The 15,958-nt window shown below is 43.1% G+C and overlaps 1 protein-coding gene across 3 annotated transcripts in view; it reads right to left on the minus strand.

Moving 5' to 3' along the window:
* The window catches only part of LOC143369220 (cytotoxic granule associated RNA binding protein TIA1), a 591,539-nt gene that overhangs the window by 233,658 nt on the left and 341,923 nt on the right, over positions 1–15,958 (minus strand). Inside the window, exon 1 of one of the 3 annotated variants that reach the window (XM_076812876.1) lies at positions 9,594–11,127. The exons of the other annotated variants lie outside the window; for them this stretch is intronic. Coding sequence (XP_076668991.1) covers positions 9,594–9,750 — 157 coding nt within the window. The 5' untranslated portion in view covers positions 9,751–11,127. Of the gene's footprint in view, positions 1–9,593; positions 11,128–15,958 lie in introns of those variants that run through there. 3 annotated transcript variants of the gene reach the window in all.

The raw sequence follows: 15,958 nt of genomic DNA on the forward strand, positions 1-15,958 counted from the left end.
TACAAGCTCAGAAATGAGGATAAAATTACATAACTACTTTATCTCCACTTCCTAGTTTATCAGTTGGTGTATCGATTGAGATAAACAACAAAAATGAAAAAAAGATGCAGGAATAACATTATATTTTTGTATTCAACGTTTCTCACTTCGCTCAACCTATTTATATATTTAAATACAAAAAGAAAACACTTGGCTCAATTCATCATTCAAAATTTGATTACTATATTAATGACTAACTATCACATAATTTCTGAAGATTCAATATATACTAGGCATCCTCATTAAACCATCGTACGTTTCCAAGAGCTACGTATAATATCTACACGCAGCACTTCTGGCAGAATCCCCACGATCATTTCGCGATCGTTCGCATGATAGATTAGAATATAGGATTCGAGTGTTTCGCGCTGAGTACGCAATTCATCCTTTCTCTAAAGCCGTACAATGCGCAAGAAGGTTCCATTATCTCGCGCCGGGCCGAAGAAAGAGAATTCGCGAGCACACTCACGGGGCATTTTTTCGCTGAAAGGAGATCCCGGCGGCCGGGTGTCGATCGACTCTAACCGTGAGACTTTTTCTTAAGAACCGTCTTTCACGGCTGAGTCTTTCTCATGCCAAATTTTAGATTTATCCGCTGCGGAAAGGGGGTCAGATTTTGCTCTAGCAGCGAAGGCAGCCGGCCAACTGCACGCAAATCCATGCGGTTTTCCACGTGTAATCCATGAGACCTCGCCCCCGCGGAGGCGGATAGAGGAGGACAGAGAGGGATTCACGGAAGATCTCGTGCGTCGTCCACTTCCGCGATCCTCAGCTCCTTCGATGTGCCTTGGCGTCGCCGTCGCTACCCTCCCCGTATCCTGCCGGCTGAACCAGTATCCATTAAGCATCGTCGAATATCTCTATCCGCGGCAATATCTGGTTCCTCTCGCATCCTCGATGCCCCCTCTGTCTTCGTCCATTCCGACCTCCCCCTGAACATCTCGTTATGTACCGTACACGCCGCGGCCGAAGAGCAACGGGGGAGGAATGTACGTGACTGCTTGATATTTCTCCGCACGGTTTTTACCAGGAGAATGGCCCCTAAGCATCGGCCGAGGGCTCGTTTTCAGCCAAAACAATATCATTTCATCCCCGTGTATGAGGTTTTCCATTCTCTCTCGGGTCACTTCCTCGGTCGCGACAGGTAGCGGCTCCGGTTTCCGCGTCGCAACCCCGTCGGTGGACTTGCACCGACAGCCATTCGGTCCTCTGGGTCTCGGCTATACCGAAACCTATTCGACTGGGCGGCAGCAACACCAGCACTACCCACTGCCAGCCATACCCCTTCGTCTCCATCAAGTTTAACTTGGCGCAGCGAATTTCCAAGTACCGTTTTACGAGTTTTCGTTGCCACTGGGAATAGACGGATCAGTCGTTACGCCGCTCGGTAAATGTTGTTCCCGAAGTGACTACTGCACCTATACGATGCGCCACTCGCTCTCCCCACGGATCCGGGCCGGATAATCAATTTTGCAACGAGATTACAATTCGTTTGCGACGCTCCACCGAAACGCCGGTATATCGTTAATTAACTGCAAATCGCTTTTACTTTTTAACTGGCGTTGGCAGATTTGTTACGATTCACCTCGGCGATCATCCGTTCTTAATTCCGCATATTATTTAGTTTCGTCCTAATCGGAAAAGGAGTTTTCCGTGTTTTGTATAAAAAGGTAATTTTTGGCTTTATAAATCCCGTTATCAGAGGCACAAAGAATAATTTAGAGTTTTTAATTACACTGCTCTGATGGGGACATTTATGAAATTATAAAGTCACTGTATATGAAACTTATTTAAAGACTTGTAGAACCGATAGAATATTTATCGAAATTGCTTGGACTTTTAGAAATTCTTTTATCTTTAAATATATATATATATATATACATAATTTGTGGCATATAATAAGTAGTACATAACTGAACAGTTGGGAAAATAGAAAATGTAACTGTAAACGATAAGAGTAGAGAAAATAGCAGTGCTGTCGATTTATTCCTTTTCCCTCTTGTAGAGGTCGTGCTGATCGGATTCATCCTTTAGACGTCGAAGGGTTACTGTCAATATACTTGAAAAAGAAAGATCGCCTTAGCTGTTCACTTGTAAAATAACTTGACCGTTGGCGTTTCTTGGAAACTACTGACTTCCAGAACTTTCCACCACATTCTTCTTCTTGAAATTTTATAAATCTCTTCCCTGTCTCCCATTTGCCGTTCTTTATTTCTCACTTAATGAAAAAAGAATTCACCTTGTTAGATCGAAATTGAATGTAAGCCGATAAATTAAAAGTAAGCATGTAGATTAGCTCAAAGCTGCCCTTGACAAATCTTACTGAAATTCGAAAGTATTCCACGTCAGAGCTAGTATTCCTTTGCACTATCTGAATTAAAGTATTTGTATTTTCATATGATTAAACAACGTTCCTAAAAAAAATATAGGGAAGCGTTGCATTCTTTTATTTATACACAGAAATTATTTAAACTTCATAAAGCCATATAAGTGATTATCAAACATATGGAATACTTCGATAACAGAAACATATGTTTCATTAAAATAGTGTTTGAAATATATATTTCTAAGCATTACAATTAGTATTAGCGCCCAAATTTAATTTTTTTAATTCACATTGTGAATCGGCAAGATACTACCTTGCATTATAGTATGCATTAAAGTAACTACGAGTTTGTTATGAACAACCCAGCTTATACTATGATATAAGAACTTTTTCGCTGCTGTTATAAACGCAAAAAGTAAGCACTGTTCAGAAATCTGATTATAAAAAATGATTACAAGCAAAAAATCTTCATGCTTAAGAACTGCACGTTTCCCATCATCATTTCACATTTTTCCGTACATGTTTAAATGCATGGGTAATTAGACTTTCTCTATTTTTTTCGGTAAACAGTTTCTTGAACGCGATGTTACCTCGCAGGACACAGATAGTGACAGACACTCGTGGCTATAGAGCATTGTCAGAGGACGTAGCCTACTCGCCAGTGATATTTTTAGATGTCATCGTGATAATGCGCAAGGTCCATTCTTCTCTTTGATCAATGCAATAGTTTTTAAATATTTATCAGAGAGTATGAAGTGGCATTCATTTCACGCCACGTGGACAACGTGTGGCAGCTGATTTGAAAGACTTGAATTAATAATAGTGCAGTGGAATGTGACTAGCATTCAATTGTCTAACCCAAAGTGGTTTCAGCGGTGTTTAGAAACTTGTATGACTTGTGTTCCTGAATATTGCAAACGCACACACGCGCGGCACATTCGGCAATTGTAGTGCCAATTTATAGTATTTATTTAGTTGAAATTAACTCAATTACTATATTTTAAATTAACATTATTTATTAAATAAACACGGTACAATATTTCAAACCACGAGACAGTCAGAAAAGACTAAACTCCCTAAATACCAGAAATGAATCTCCTTAAAAACATCCCCCCCACCGTTAATATCATTCCCGCCGTCGCAAGGATTCCCTACGTATTATTCAAGACAGCGCTACAAACAAAAAACTAAAAAATCGCTGCCGGAACGCGCAACGCTTAATTTGCGACAGGAATAACTCGCGCGGGATGAAAATAATATCCGGCTGGATGCATCGATACGATTCAGCCCGGTGTTCGTACTTTATACCAATTAATACCAGCAATTGTCCGTGGAAGTAACAACGCTAACAGTTGTTACGGCGGAACGTCGACGCCGAGCGCCGTGATCAACGCTCAATATTGAATGTTAGCCGTACACCGGCCGACGGTCTAATTAATTTATAATCAAATTGAAATGCGCCCGCGGAACAGCGATAACGAATGAGCCCGTTCAGGGGCGAGGAGTCATGTCGATAAATCCGCCATGCAGGAGGGGCGGGGGGGGAGGGGGGGGGTAGCGGGGGCTGTCTACGCGAGAGATCGAAACAAGCCGCAATCAGGTGGAAGGCGCGGAAAACGCGAAAACTTAATAGGAGCTGAATAAAGTGGCCTCGAAGCAGCCCGTTGGCAAGAGGCCGGCGACGGACGGGTGGGTGGTGGCTGTGGAAGGGTGAATATAGAAAGACGGGGCTGGTAACCACCCCTGCAAGGTACCTACGTGGCATTCAGCGGCGCGAATGGTGGTGGCGCGGGTTGGCGCGCCAACTAAAATTGAATCTGCGGACGAAACTTCGGTAACCTCGTCAGGAAACCGAAGCTAAAGCCATCCATCGCCTCCGCTTTCGTCGTCGGCCTCTTTCCCGTCGGCGCAGCCATTGTCGACTTCTGTTCTATTTTGGAAAATTGCTGGCTCCTTCGCTCGCCCTTCGTTTTCGCGGCCGTGCCGCGTCGTCTCGCTCATTCCTCCAACCCACCTTCGTGACGTTGGAGACATCATCGGATATATTTATTGCGTCACCCCAAAATCCACGTCCTGCGCGACAATCTTCGTAACTACGCGACTGACAAAGTAGTTGGTGCTTAAATGATTTTAACCAAGATATCGGGCACTGTGTACCTAAGTAGTCGACAATCGCGCGAAGATTTACTTTCTGAATACTAGTGCTAAATGTGGTGAAAGTGAATCCACCATAAGTATTTGAGTAATGCAATAAACGTTTCTAATACTGTATATTGCTTTTTGGCTGTATTTTGTTGAGCTATGAGACATTTCATTTGTGTGACGTTAAATGGGGGGATTTGGATATAGTGAGATGCAAGAGAAAGTTGTGATTTATCAGGATATATGCCTCCTACATACGCACATACCATGCGTAAGTCTGATTCTAGATGGCAATAATGATTTAAATCTTTTTCTTTTTTCTCTTCTTTTGTGCAATTTTTATTATCTTGTTATGTTTGTGTTTTTGTATCTGTTGCTGTATTTCTTTGTTGTTAAGGTCAGGAATAGTAACAGCTTACTACTTAGCTGCACCTCGCTTTTTACTGGAGTAATAAAGACGTTTAATAGTAATAATAATAATAATATACATTGACTTTTTAATTATTACGTTAGATGCTAGTGATCGTCGTGAATCAGTGACGTGTAGGTGACTTACACTGGGTGACCTAACAAAGAACGATAGTTACTATGTCGATGGGAGTAGTTAATAATACAGAACGCTAATAAGAATACCTAACCAACTTGGAACACATGCAGTGCTAGATAAAAGCATTAGGGTAGCCTTTAAAACAGAATAACTTTTTTTAAAATTAGGCTAAACGACTTTAGTGTTTATGAGAAGCTAGAAGGATTAGTTTACTAGGTGACGTGTTTCGTCGTTTTAGAAGAAGTGACACTTGGTTGGAATAGCGAAGAAAATAGTGAAGGTCGTTATTTCGACTTTTTTATTCGAGCCTGTAATGAAAATTTAAAAATCCTTCCCGGATAATAAACTAATCCTTCCCGCTTCTCAAAAAATCTCAAGTCGTTTGGACCAATTTTAAAAAAGTTATTCCGTTTTAAAGGGTGTCCCAATATTTTTGTCCGGCAAAGAATTTCATCAAGTAGACTGTTTCCTATTTAACCAGGCAGTGCACACGTGGAGGAAATTCTAGAAAATCTTGACCGCTCTGATTACTCGATTCACAAGTTGTTTGCTTATTAATATTTTTCGTCATACAGTATGGAGTAACATTAATGCTTATTTAGATCTACACTGTGTCACATCGAATAAAAGCTCATAAAAATCAATGATTCTTATATATCCTGGTTATTAAATGTTACTTGTTACAGAGGCCACGTATGTTTATGAAAACTACTAACAGTGCCGAATTCAGTTTACAGGTAATGAAGTTACTATATGCAAATGAATTTTCTATATGCAAATTTTCAAAGAATTTCAGCCCTTTGCCTGAACGCAACAATGTAGAGTACTTCCATTCTATTGTGTGGTTACAACGTAAAAAGGGCCAACTGTAACACTTGAAAGTGCTTCCCCCTCTGCTTAAAGTGCTGGATATTTTGTAACGCGTTTTGCGGTCAGTACACGGATGAACTGGATAATGAAAACGTTCTCAACCTTCCTCTGAATTCAATTTACCTATAACGTGGTTCTTGAACTACATTTAAAAGAATTCCACCCGAATGGTCCTTTCCCCGCAATGGCGTGTAATAATCGTGCGTGGTGCGAGCAACGATGTTTAAGTATAAGCACTTACTGTTGAGCCGTGGCGCCTCTACGCCCGTGAATATTTCAGAGCCTCCAGGGTGGTTTAGGGGAACGAACCGAATGCTAGAAAGATCGTGTTGAACAGAGAATAACCGTTTAATTCGAATCTCTAGCACGAAACAGTTCCTTCTCCACAGCATAATCCCGAAGCACTCGTCGCAGCTCCGATATCCACGTTAAAATAAAAAGCTTCACGAAACAGAATCATGCGACGAAAAAGCTCGCAGTGTCTCCATGACATACGTGGCATAAAGCCCTTTGAAAATGAATACGGCTACTGTAAATTTCGAGCGCGCGTAAAGGGAATAGTTTACACTTTCCCTGTTGCTCCCTTATGAAACATTAGGAAGCAGAATTAATTTTCTTATTACGAAGCAGCGCCAGCCCTTTTCGCCCCATTCTTCGCCCGGCACTCACTGGTTATAAATAATTGAGCATTCTATCTCGTCAGCGGACCGTAACTTCGCAACTCGCGAAGGTCTTCGTTACCCCCGAACGAGCTGCTCGCCCGTGAAGCGGGGAACCTAACCGCTACCCGAAAAGAAGGGATTTCTGCTGTTCTGATAATCAACGCGCATTCGATACGTCGCGCGAGCGGAGGGGTAGGTAATATGCTCGAGCGCGTTCGAGCACGAAAGACCGCAGAACGGGGAAGAAAGCGAGGGCGGGAAACCGACGAGGGTGGACGGTTTTAAGCTCGTGCTCCGACGGTTCCGCTGGTGGGTGGGCCAGTATTTAATCCTTAAGTAATTAACGGGATTGATTCACGTTGGAGTCCGATACGGGGCCAAATGCCGTGATGTCTGGTGGTCTTCGATAAATTCCATGCATCCACTTGCCTACGTAGCTAACGTGCATGCCACGCAGGTAGTATACGTGGCAAAGTGGCACGATGCCGGGACTTGCGCCCTTGTTACGCTCCCACGACACGTACACTTGCGATGTAACGGTAACTACAGTTAGTACGTGCTAAGTGTGCACGGCTAGGGATTGCCCTATTGGCAGCTCCACGTATTCTGCGCTGGATTACACATACGTGGATAAACACGCCTTCGAACACTGTCGCGCGACGCGTTACGCCCGCTCTTTTTTTTCCCCCCCACCCTCTGACGAGGGTTCCTGTGGTCGGACATTCCCCTGACAACGACGGATGCCCGATCCATCATTCGGATACGGCGTTATCGCGCTTGTATTTATTCGCAGGACTAACGTAATGGGATGCATTGCAGCTTTCTTTGTTCTGGGCCTTAATGGAGGCTGAGTGCGTAGGGTTGCAGTGAATCGCTATTGGATTTGGAGTCGGTTCGATGGGAGAAATGTGCAGAGGCGAGTCCTGGTTCATTTATTGCGAAGAAAAGGGGAGCGATTGCTGTCAGGGGTGGGAAAGTTTTCAAGGTTTGACGCGGTTCTATCAGTTTAAACGTGGGGGATAGTGAAGCACTTGGAATTGTAAATTACGTGGAAGGATCCTGAAACCGCGGAAGCTTGATAGTGACGGTAATAGATGAAAATTACACCATGGACAGCTTTACCTATTCAATGCCCTTTTCGATATCGCTTTTAATTGCCACTGTGCTTGAAATAATAGAAGACTCTCCCAAACTGTCCACCCTTCGACGAATAATTTTAGATCACAGAAAAGGGGCGATTCGAAGTTGGCGATGTAAAATCAATGCGAGGGCAATTTGTGATTAGAATCACCCTCGTAATCGCATCGACGAAATTGCTGTACTCGACTCGCAGTAATAACGACAGAATTGGAGCAGCGGGTACGACAGTAAACACTGGTCGACGAAAGTACCGCCAGCGAGCGTGTATGCGAGCCACGCTAGGCAACAGAAACGTCCCAGCACTTTTTCAATTTCGCATTCAGAAGCTGTCTAGAACTTTCCTGCGTTCTTGTCTATTCGATAAGAGCGCACTCGCAGCCTTCGTTCCGAATCTGAACAGCCCCGTGCACGGCTACAGCGTGCCCGTAACAACGCTTTTCATTGTAATACCGGTACAGCCGGGGTACGTGCTAAGTACGCGCAGTTAAGGGTCCCCTATCGCGATTCTGCCACTTTACGCTATTCGGTTTACTCGAGAGCCGCGCGCTCCCAGCGAAATCATTTCTTTTTCGTCCCGAGCCGTGCCCTCGCGGACGGGGTTGGGGATGGGAGCGGGGCTCGTATCGAAATGACGGGCGCACGATGATGCACCAACAGAACCACTTATACGGTGGAACGTGATGCCGTTTTGGAAGCGATACGCAATGTTAAAGCATGATGTAGGGGATCTCGCCCGAACGAAGAAAGATTCTGGCAGGAGCGTCGCTCCGGCAGCGGCTACAAAGTCCTGGAATCTCGCCAAGCTTTTTTCCGCGGCTCTGTTAGGCCAGCGGACGAATTATAAATTTTTAATTGAGCCGCAACGTTTCGTCGGGGCTCTCTGTAAATGTTTATTAGCCGAGTAATCACCGAGAAGCAATTGTCCGCCTGTTGGCTAGCGGGGTCGCGGCTGGGTCGCGCGAAAATGAGCGGCGACGAGCGCTAATCGAGAAACGTCGACGCCCGTAATAGGAGAGCGATTAATTCCTCGGCGATCAAGGTTATTACGTTTCGCCGGCGTCTTAGAAAGCCGGGAAGTATATTCCAATTTCTATACAGGTCACATCCGGCTCAGTCGGCCTTTGCTCCCTCCCTCGCGCTCGTACGAGAAGTTAGCGCGTCTTTTATGGACGCCGGAATTGGAGGGCAGAATTGCGGTAGTTTCGCGGCGAGAGCGTCGGGACGGTACGTACCGAATCAAATGGAGGAAAAATTGTTCGAGTCGTCGGCTGTGCGCGATACTTCCAGCCGGCGGAGGGAGGGGCAACATGTCAGGATAAATAAATAGGTACGTTTAGAGAACGCGGGGTTTATTTGGTGCCCTGTTTGTCTCGCAGCGATACGTCAGCTCCTGGCTCCCGTGGCACCGTGGCATTCGACGTTCGCATTGGGTTCGAGTATTGCACAATTAACCGTGCAATCTCTGTATAAAATATAACTGACGGATTTGCCAAAAACGTGGACGGAATTAGAATCCAATGAATACTGTATACTTGGCGCTTTCCATTGGGTCGCACCTGGAGCTTCCGCGATCGATCGATAACGGCGTCGAAACATTATCCGACGTACGGCTCGGTTCGCGCGAATACAATAATTTGATCGATGGGCATTAAGCGGTTTAAAACAGCTCGCGCGCCAAGCAAGGATACCGCTCAGCTCGCCGTTCTAAACCGTGGGGGCAAACGCAGCTCCGCCCGACGTATATCGTTCAGGGATTGACAGGAGCAGCGGTGCATACTCGGCAGCACAATGTACCGGTTAAATTTATCTTAGACCCGCGCTCGCATGATAGTGTAAAGCTATAAATCTGTAGCATAAAGCGGGGTACCTGATTTGTTGGCCGGCGTCGGCGTGTGGGTGAGCGTAGCTGCTGCGGTCAGCTTAGGCGGCTCTATCTTCTGCGGCATGCTGTGCGCCGGTATGGGGCCGGGGTTCGTCATGGTGGTCATAGTCGTGGGCATCATCAAGGTCGACATGGTCAGCATCTTCGCGGCGGCCCTGTCTCGCCTGCGGCGAACTGTCCCCCGGGCGATTCGTCACGTGACCAGGAAGGATTACGCTTCCGCGGCGCCGAGCAAATTTTCCGCGACGTTACACCGCGGGGACTGGGATGTCTGCGTTTGATCGAGGAGGGAAAAAAAAACCGCCGGACAGATGAGACGGTCGCGTGATTGAAAACGTACCGTGCGTGTGCGGGGCGCGATCGCGCGCGCGTGTGGATCGATGGGATGACAGCGATCGCTGGCTACCGTGGATCAATCGGTGACGTTAATATCACGCAAGCGTGACATCACTCGATCAGTGGTAATTTTCAAACTTAACTGGCACGCCTGTTGTCTGTCGTCGATGAGACCGAACAGTCACTGCATATTACCGGCTCCGTTTGTCTATTGCGCTGCCACTAAGATCGACGGTAACCCACCCACCTCGCGACATTACTTTACATCGCCGCGCCACCGTCCTTCCGCGCACCGATATCTCTTGACATTTGTTTCCACCGGGATCCCCGTTCACTTCCACCCCCCGAAGGAACTTTACCTCCCGCAGGAACTTTCCCCGTCGCCTCTCGCCCGCTGCCCCCTTTTACTTTCCGACAACGGGTATCGCTACGAGTTTAGTTTCGAATTTAAAACGAGCAGCACGCCGAGCAGCCCTCCGACGCGTATCCCGCGATCTCCCTCGCGATCTCTGTCACCGGACGCCTCGGTACACCGTAACGTAACTCAGCGCACCGTTTCCGAAACGATCACACGTGAGCCGGATCCCCTCTGAATATCTGGTCCAGCGTGCCGACCGATAAACTCCTCCTCCTTCCTTCCCTCGGTATCTATCCGTCACTCACAATAGTTTCTCGCTTTAATACTTCGCCGATCCGCTTCCGATGCTCTCACTTGCACTTTCCGCTGTCAAATGGTATTCCTGTTCCTCTGCGTGTCAGTCACCAAGCGTCAACACGTCAGGTACGCAGTGGCGTGCGGGCGCACGCGGCTCCGCGCGCGAGGCACGTTCACGCGGAACGGGATGGATTGGGGGGCGCGTGTCGCGACGACTGATATCGTTGACACTCAACTGGTTTGCGACAAGTAAACGTCATCGAGTTGAACGGCTCGGTGTGTCGACGTGCACAGGTGTTTGTGTCGCGGGGGCGCGGGTAAAACAGAGTGAGAGAGAGAGAGGGGGGGAGAGCGTGAGAGAGCGAGAGAGAGCGAGAGAGAGAGAGAGAGAAAGAGAGAGAGAGAGAGAGAGAGAGTTGTCACGAATGGTAACGACGACGGCAACGTCAACGGCGACGACGACGACTAGACCGACGGCGACGACGTTCTCTACGCTCTCCACGCTGCGCGCGTTACGTCACGTCCGGCCGAGCGTAGAGTCGGAACTCGTCTGGCGGGGAGAGCGCGAAGGGACGCCTGCCTTTGCCTGCCTGCCAGCCTGCCAGCCCTGGACGCCCGCCGTCGCGACGCCCAGAGGCGCCGGCGTTCCCGAGCGTCCGCGAAATCGCACGAGTTAAGACGCGAGCCAGCAGTCGCTCGCTCGCCGCCAAGCCGAAAGGGTTACTCGATGCGGCGGCCACTACGCACGTCCTTACGAATTATTTGCGCTCTCGATTTGCTGTTTATCTCTCTCATTCGTTTACATTGTTAATTACTTCTTTATACAGCATTGTGGTAAAAATTCTTTTAAAAAACGTCTCCTTTTAGTTTTCATATGGAGGAGCAACAGCGGCGTAATTTTTGCTTTAAAGATTTCAATTCGCCTCGCGTGATTTACGTTTCCTTCTTCAGGTTCCTGTATCTTGCTCGTTTGTGTTCGTTTTATTCGATTGAATATGACGTGACGAGGATTGTCCGAGGAATTGTTCGATCTTCACGGGATTTGAAAGAGCGACGAATTTTTACTTTACACACATTCTTGTGAAAAATTTACGTTTCGATGCTGAATTTCTTTCCTTTATTGTATTATGCTGGCTCTACTGAATTGAAAATTGTGCTGGGAAGGTTCTGTTCGGAATTATGCGATCCTGATATTATTTTAGATGTGCAGTAGGGACGTAATTCTGCCATACGCACGTCCTTACAAATGATTTATAATTTCTTCATCAGTTTTATACATTTCCTTGTTTTATGTTTGATTTTCCCGATTGAAAATTGTGTGATAAGGATTGTTCAATCCTTTTCGTGTTTTAGGCGTTTAATAGTGATGCATTTGTGTATTACGCGTTTAACTTCGATTACTTTACGCCCCCTTCTTGAATTTGTTTCTTATTATTGATTTTTATTGATTTTTTTTTTTAATTGAGGACTGTAAAAAGAAAATTTGTCTACAAATTGTTTACTCTTAGTTGTATTTCACATAATATGAAGTGACGTATAATTAAACTTCATTAATATTAAATGAATTTCAAATGTATATGTTGTAAAGCGTATTTAAATGTTGATACGGAAATCGCATTTTAATAATTAAATTCGCAATTTATCCATCAATTAAAATCGGAATTTGTAAATGTTAAATGACAACATTTCGAAGAAATAAATGTTCATATGATGTGTTACATTAAGCTACAGTTACAAGGGTGCAAAATATTTTCTAGCCTTTAAGGCAATTTATCCTATTACGTTTAAGAAAATATTAAATTGTTATTACACTATCAATTCACTTTTCTATAAACAAAATACCAAAAATATTCTACTTCAAAGAGATTTATTAATAAGCTGTTGGGAAATACACAGTTTAGAATATTTAATAATTGTACAACTATTTATTGTATTCTATTCAATCGTTGAAGCTGCAGAGTGATTAATTTAGAATCATTTCGTTGCAGCAATTACATTTAGTTACTACTTGTATCCTATACAGTACACGAAATTATACCTCGCATAGAATAAAAAAAGGTGTTTACAATATAAAAAAAGAGTCATACAAGCCAAATGAATGTATCATTCTATGCTCAGCTATATCATTTAGCATTGCATGTGTACATGTATATCAGTAACTATACAGGTTTCAACTTTCTGAAAATGAATTTCGATACTTTGCGTTGCTAAAATGCAAATCGCAAGTAGAAGTCCCGATTCCTACATTCCTATTACTTTCTCTTAAGATATTCCACTCCTCATCTCTAAATCAGTAACTTGTTTATATATTTCAACTAATGCAATAATTTGTACGCCAAGTTGAATATGATAATGTGTAATTACTAGCAAAATGCAGTTATCCACTAATTGTACCGGGCACGTGAAAATAACGCAACAAATGATATTGCTTAAGGATTATTTACACACTTAATTATTGTTGTTGCTGTTTATGTGCACGATAAGGTACGAAACAATTAAAATCCATAAGCAAAATATACGTACTCTTAAACGGCGTTGGATGCATTTCTAAGGGAAATTTCTAGCCTACCAGACACGTTTTTCAATGGCCGCCGTTCGTTTCGTGTTACCTCCTATGCAAACATTTTGCATTATGTCCTGAAAACATCCACTTCACTCGGAATACTCTACAGATGTTTGAACTTTCAGCGATTGGCAGCGCTACTTCCATATCTAATGGTTATCGACCATCGCTTCAGAGGGGTTACCAATGTGCCTTGGCGAAAGAAGTACATGCTACTTGTAATTTGCTTGCTTTCGCATTAAAACATTCAGATATTTACCTTGTTTCAAACAAACATAATTTTCTAAACAATTTAATAACTTCCCTCTGTATAGTCTACAGCTTTGACTGCTTTCAATTTAAATGAAAGCAATTGTTCAATTATAAGAAAATCCAAAAGTGTGGAAATAAAATGCAAGTTAAATTTGCAAACAGAAAATCGACAAAAAATGTATAATATAAAGTACAATAAAAAAAACATTTTCTCTTAATGTATTTAGTAATCATTATTTATTTAATATTAATATATCCTATGAAGGACTGTACATATTTTTAAACAGTAAGGAATTTGGAAAATCTTTCAAAGTAACTCTGCACCGTGCGCACATACACCGTGCTGGTTTGAAATATTTCGCGTGTAGGGAATAGAATGGCGAAATATTTTCGGGACCGTGGGATGACAGTTCGAACGTAGAGTCTGCAGACCGTGATTTTGCAGATCTGTAGCGAAATCTGCTGCCGAGTCCTCGGGCAATCTGCTCTTAAGGACACCGGATATACTCTTTTACAGAATCTGCAGCCGGGTCTGCTTCTCTGCAGAAAGAATCTTATCGTCGAATCTTCAATATTCTTCAGGAACTTTCGACAAAAGGTATGGCTGCTAGAATAAATTTACCTTCAAAAGGAATCCGGTATCTTCGAAGACACTGTTTCTACTCGCGATCGTACACCGAGTAGCTATACCGTACATTTTGGAATGTTTTCTCGCGTTTATTTTAAAGAGTATTACCCCTCACATATTTCGATGGAAAGGTGAGTAGAGTATACATAGGTTTCAACGAAACTAGTTTCCATTTTGTGTCTTTAATTTTCGTCGAGGTTCGTTAGATGCTAATGTTAATGAAATTGCTAATGAACATTCGTAATCGACAGAATGTTCACTACAGTGTGCTTCCTGTTATGACTATAGTTTTTAATTTCTACAGGATTTCACTGTTTATAATCCCAATTTCACCAAAGTGGTACACACTTAGTGATTAAATTTTATTTTAATATTCTTTGTGTCATAGTTTCATAGCTTCCGTCGTTAGTCTTGAAATCCCGAATGCATGTGTTACCCTTGAAGTTCTATAGAGTTTAAATTATCTTTCAAAACGACGAAGCGAATTCATGCGCGTTCGGAAAACGTAACTTTCACTAAATATGTAGATCAAAAAATGAAACCTGTGGCGAAGATTAAGAAAAGCTTTATTGATAAGGCAGAGCAGCAAAAAAATATATTACAGTTTCTAAATGTAAGATAACTGCAATAATTATATTTCCAAGTCGAATAAATCCTCCTGAAAGAATAATTCACTGGAAGAAGACCATGTTTTTAAACAGTTTACCTTATTGTTTAGAAAATAAGGGGAATAGGATTATTATATTCGAAACGTGTCTGCGCAACTTATAGAGCATTTCCACATACTTATTTTCAGCTCTTTATCACAGTTGTCTCTAAAATCGCGTAGCTGTAGGAACGCCTGGTCAACTACAGAGCTATGTCCGACCCAATGCTGTCTGTATCTACTTATCCATTAAGTGGCGCCGCTCACTGGTGGCAGATCGAACTAGGGTGATTGCAATGCTACTCTCCGTTCGAATATCGGAAGGATTCCACCCCTATTTTCGGTAACATTGATGCAGGGCAAGGACAGAAGCTGCGGGGCATGTTTCCTCAGAAATCGCAATACAAAGCGTTGACGCGACATTCTAGTCACGCGTGCCTTAGATATTGTAATTTGGCTTTTCTCCGCTTTGTACGTTCGAAATTACATTAAATGTAACAAATGAGAGCGAACAATTCGTAAAGCGCAACATTGTAACAAATGTTTCGGAATTATGGAAATTAATCCTGATTAATTAATCCTGATTAGTCTCAACTATGTTTCGCGCAATGTGGAAATGGAATTTCTCGATAAGATTGTTTAGAAATGCGTTGCTTGAGTGTTGGAAGTAAAGTGGATAATATGTACGAAAATCAGAAGTAATGTTAGAATTATTTAGAGTGTTCCAATAAGCTTGGATTTTCTATTAACAGGAAGATTATATTCTCTTTAAAATAAAACTGTTTGCGCTTATGAGCAACGTGAAAGTTTCAAATCTGCTTCTAGGTTCAATATTATACAAAGTTATATTTACAGTGGATTGTATTAATGGCGTAACTAGTTTAGATAATCGGTGCTCCAGCGTATTCAGTAAATAATTCGAACGAATTACGTGTTTTTACATTTTCTCAGCGATGGCCCCATAAAGTCATGGAATATGCAAAGTAGTGTGAAGTATATATAAAAATAAGTCGAGCATGCAGAATATACTTTATTCGTAGCTAGTTTCATGTTCACGGAAATGGACATTAACGATTTCTGATTACTCTGTCTGACTAATCATCGATGTTACTACTTACGATTCACCTAACCAGCATAATATTTTTTATTTATTCTTTATTATTACTGTTATTGCTATTCTTCAATATTATTATACGGATTATTTGTTTTATTTGTTAAAAATTCTTAAAAATGTCGTTCCTTTTGTCTCAACCAAAGTTGTATTGGACAA

The sequence above is a fragment of the Andrena cerasifolii genome, chromosome 5 (assembly GCF_050908995.1).
Source record: "Andrena cerasifolii isolate SP2316 chromosome 5, iyAndCera1_principal, whole genome shotgun sequence".
Lineage (NCBI taxonomy): Eukaryota > Metazoa > Arthropoda > Insecta > Hymenoptera > Andrenidae > Andrena > Andrena cerasifolii.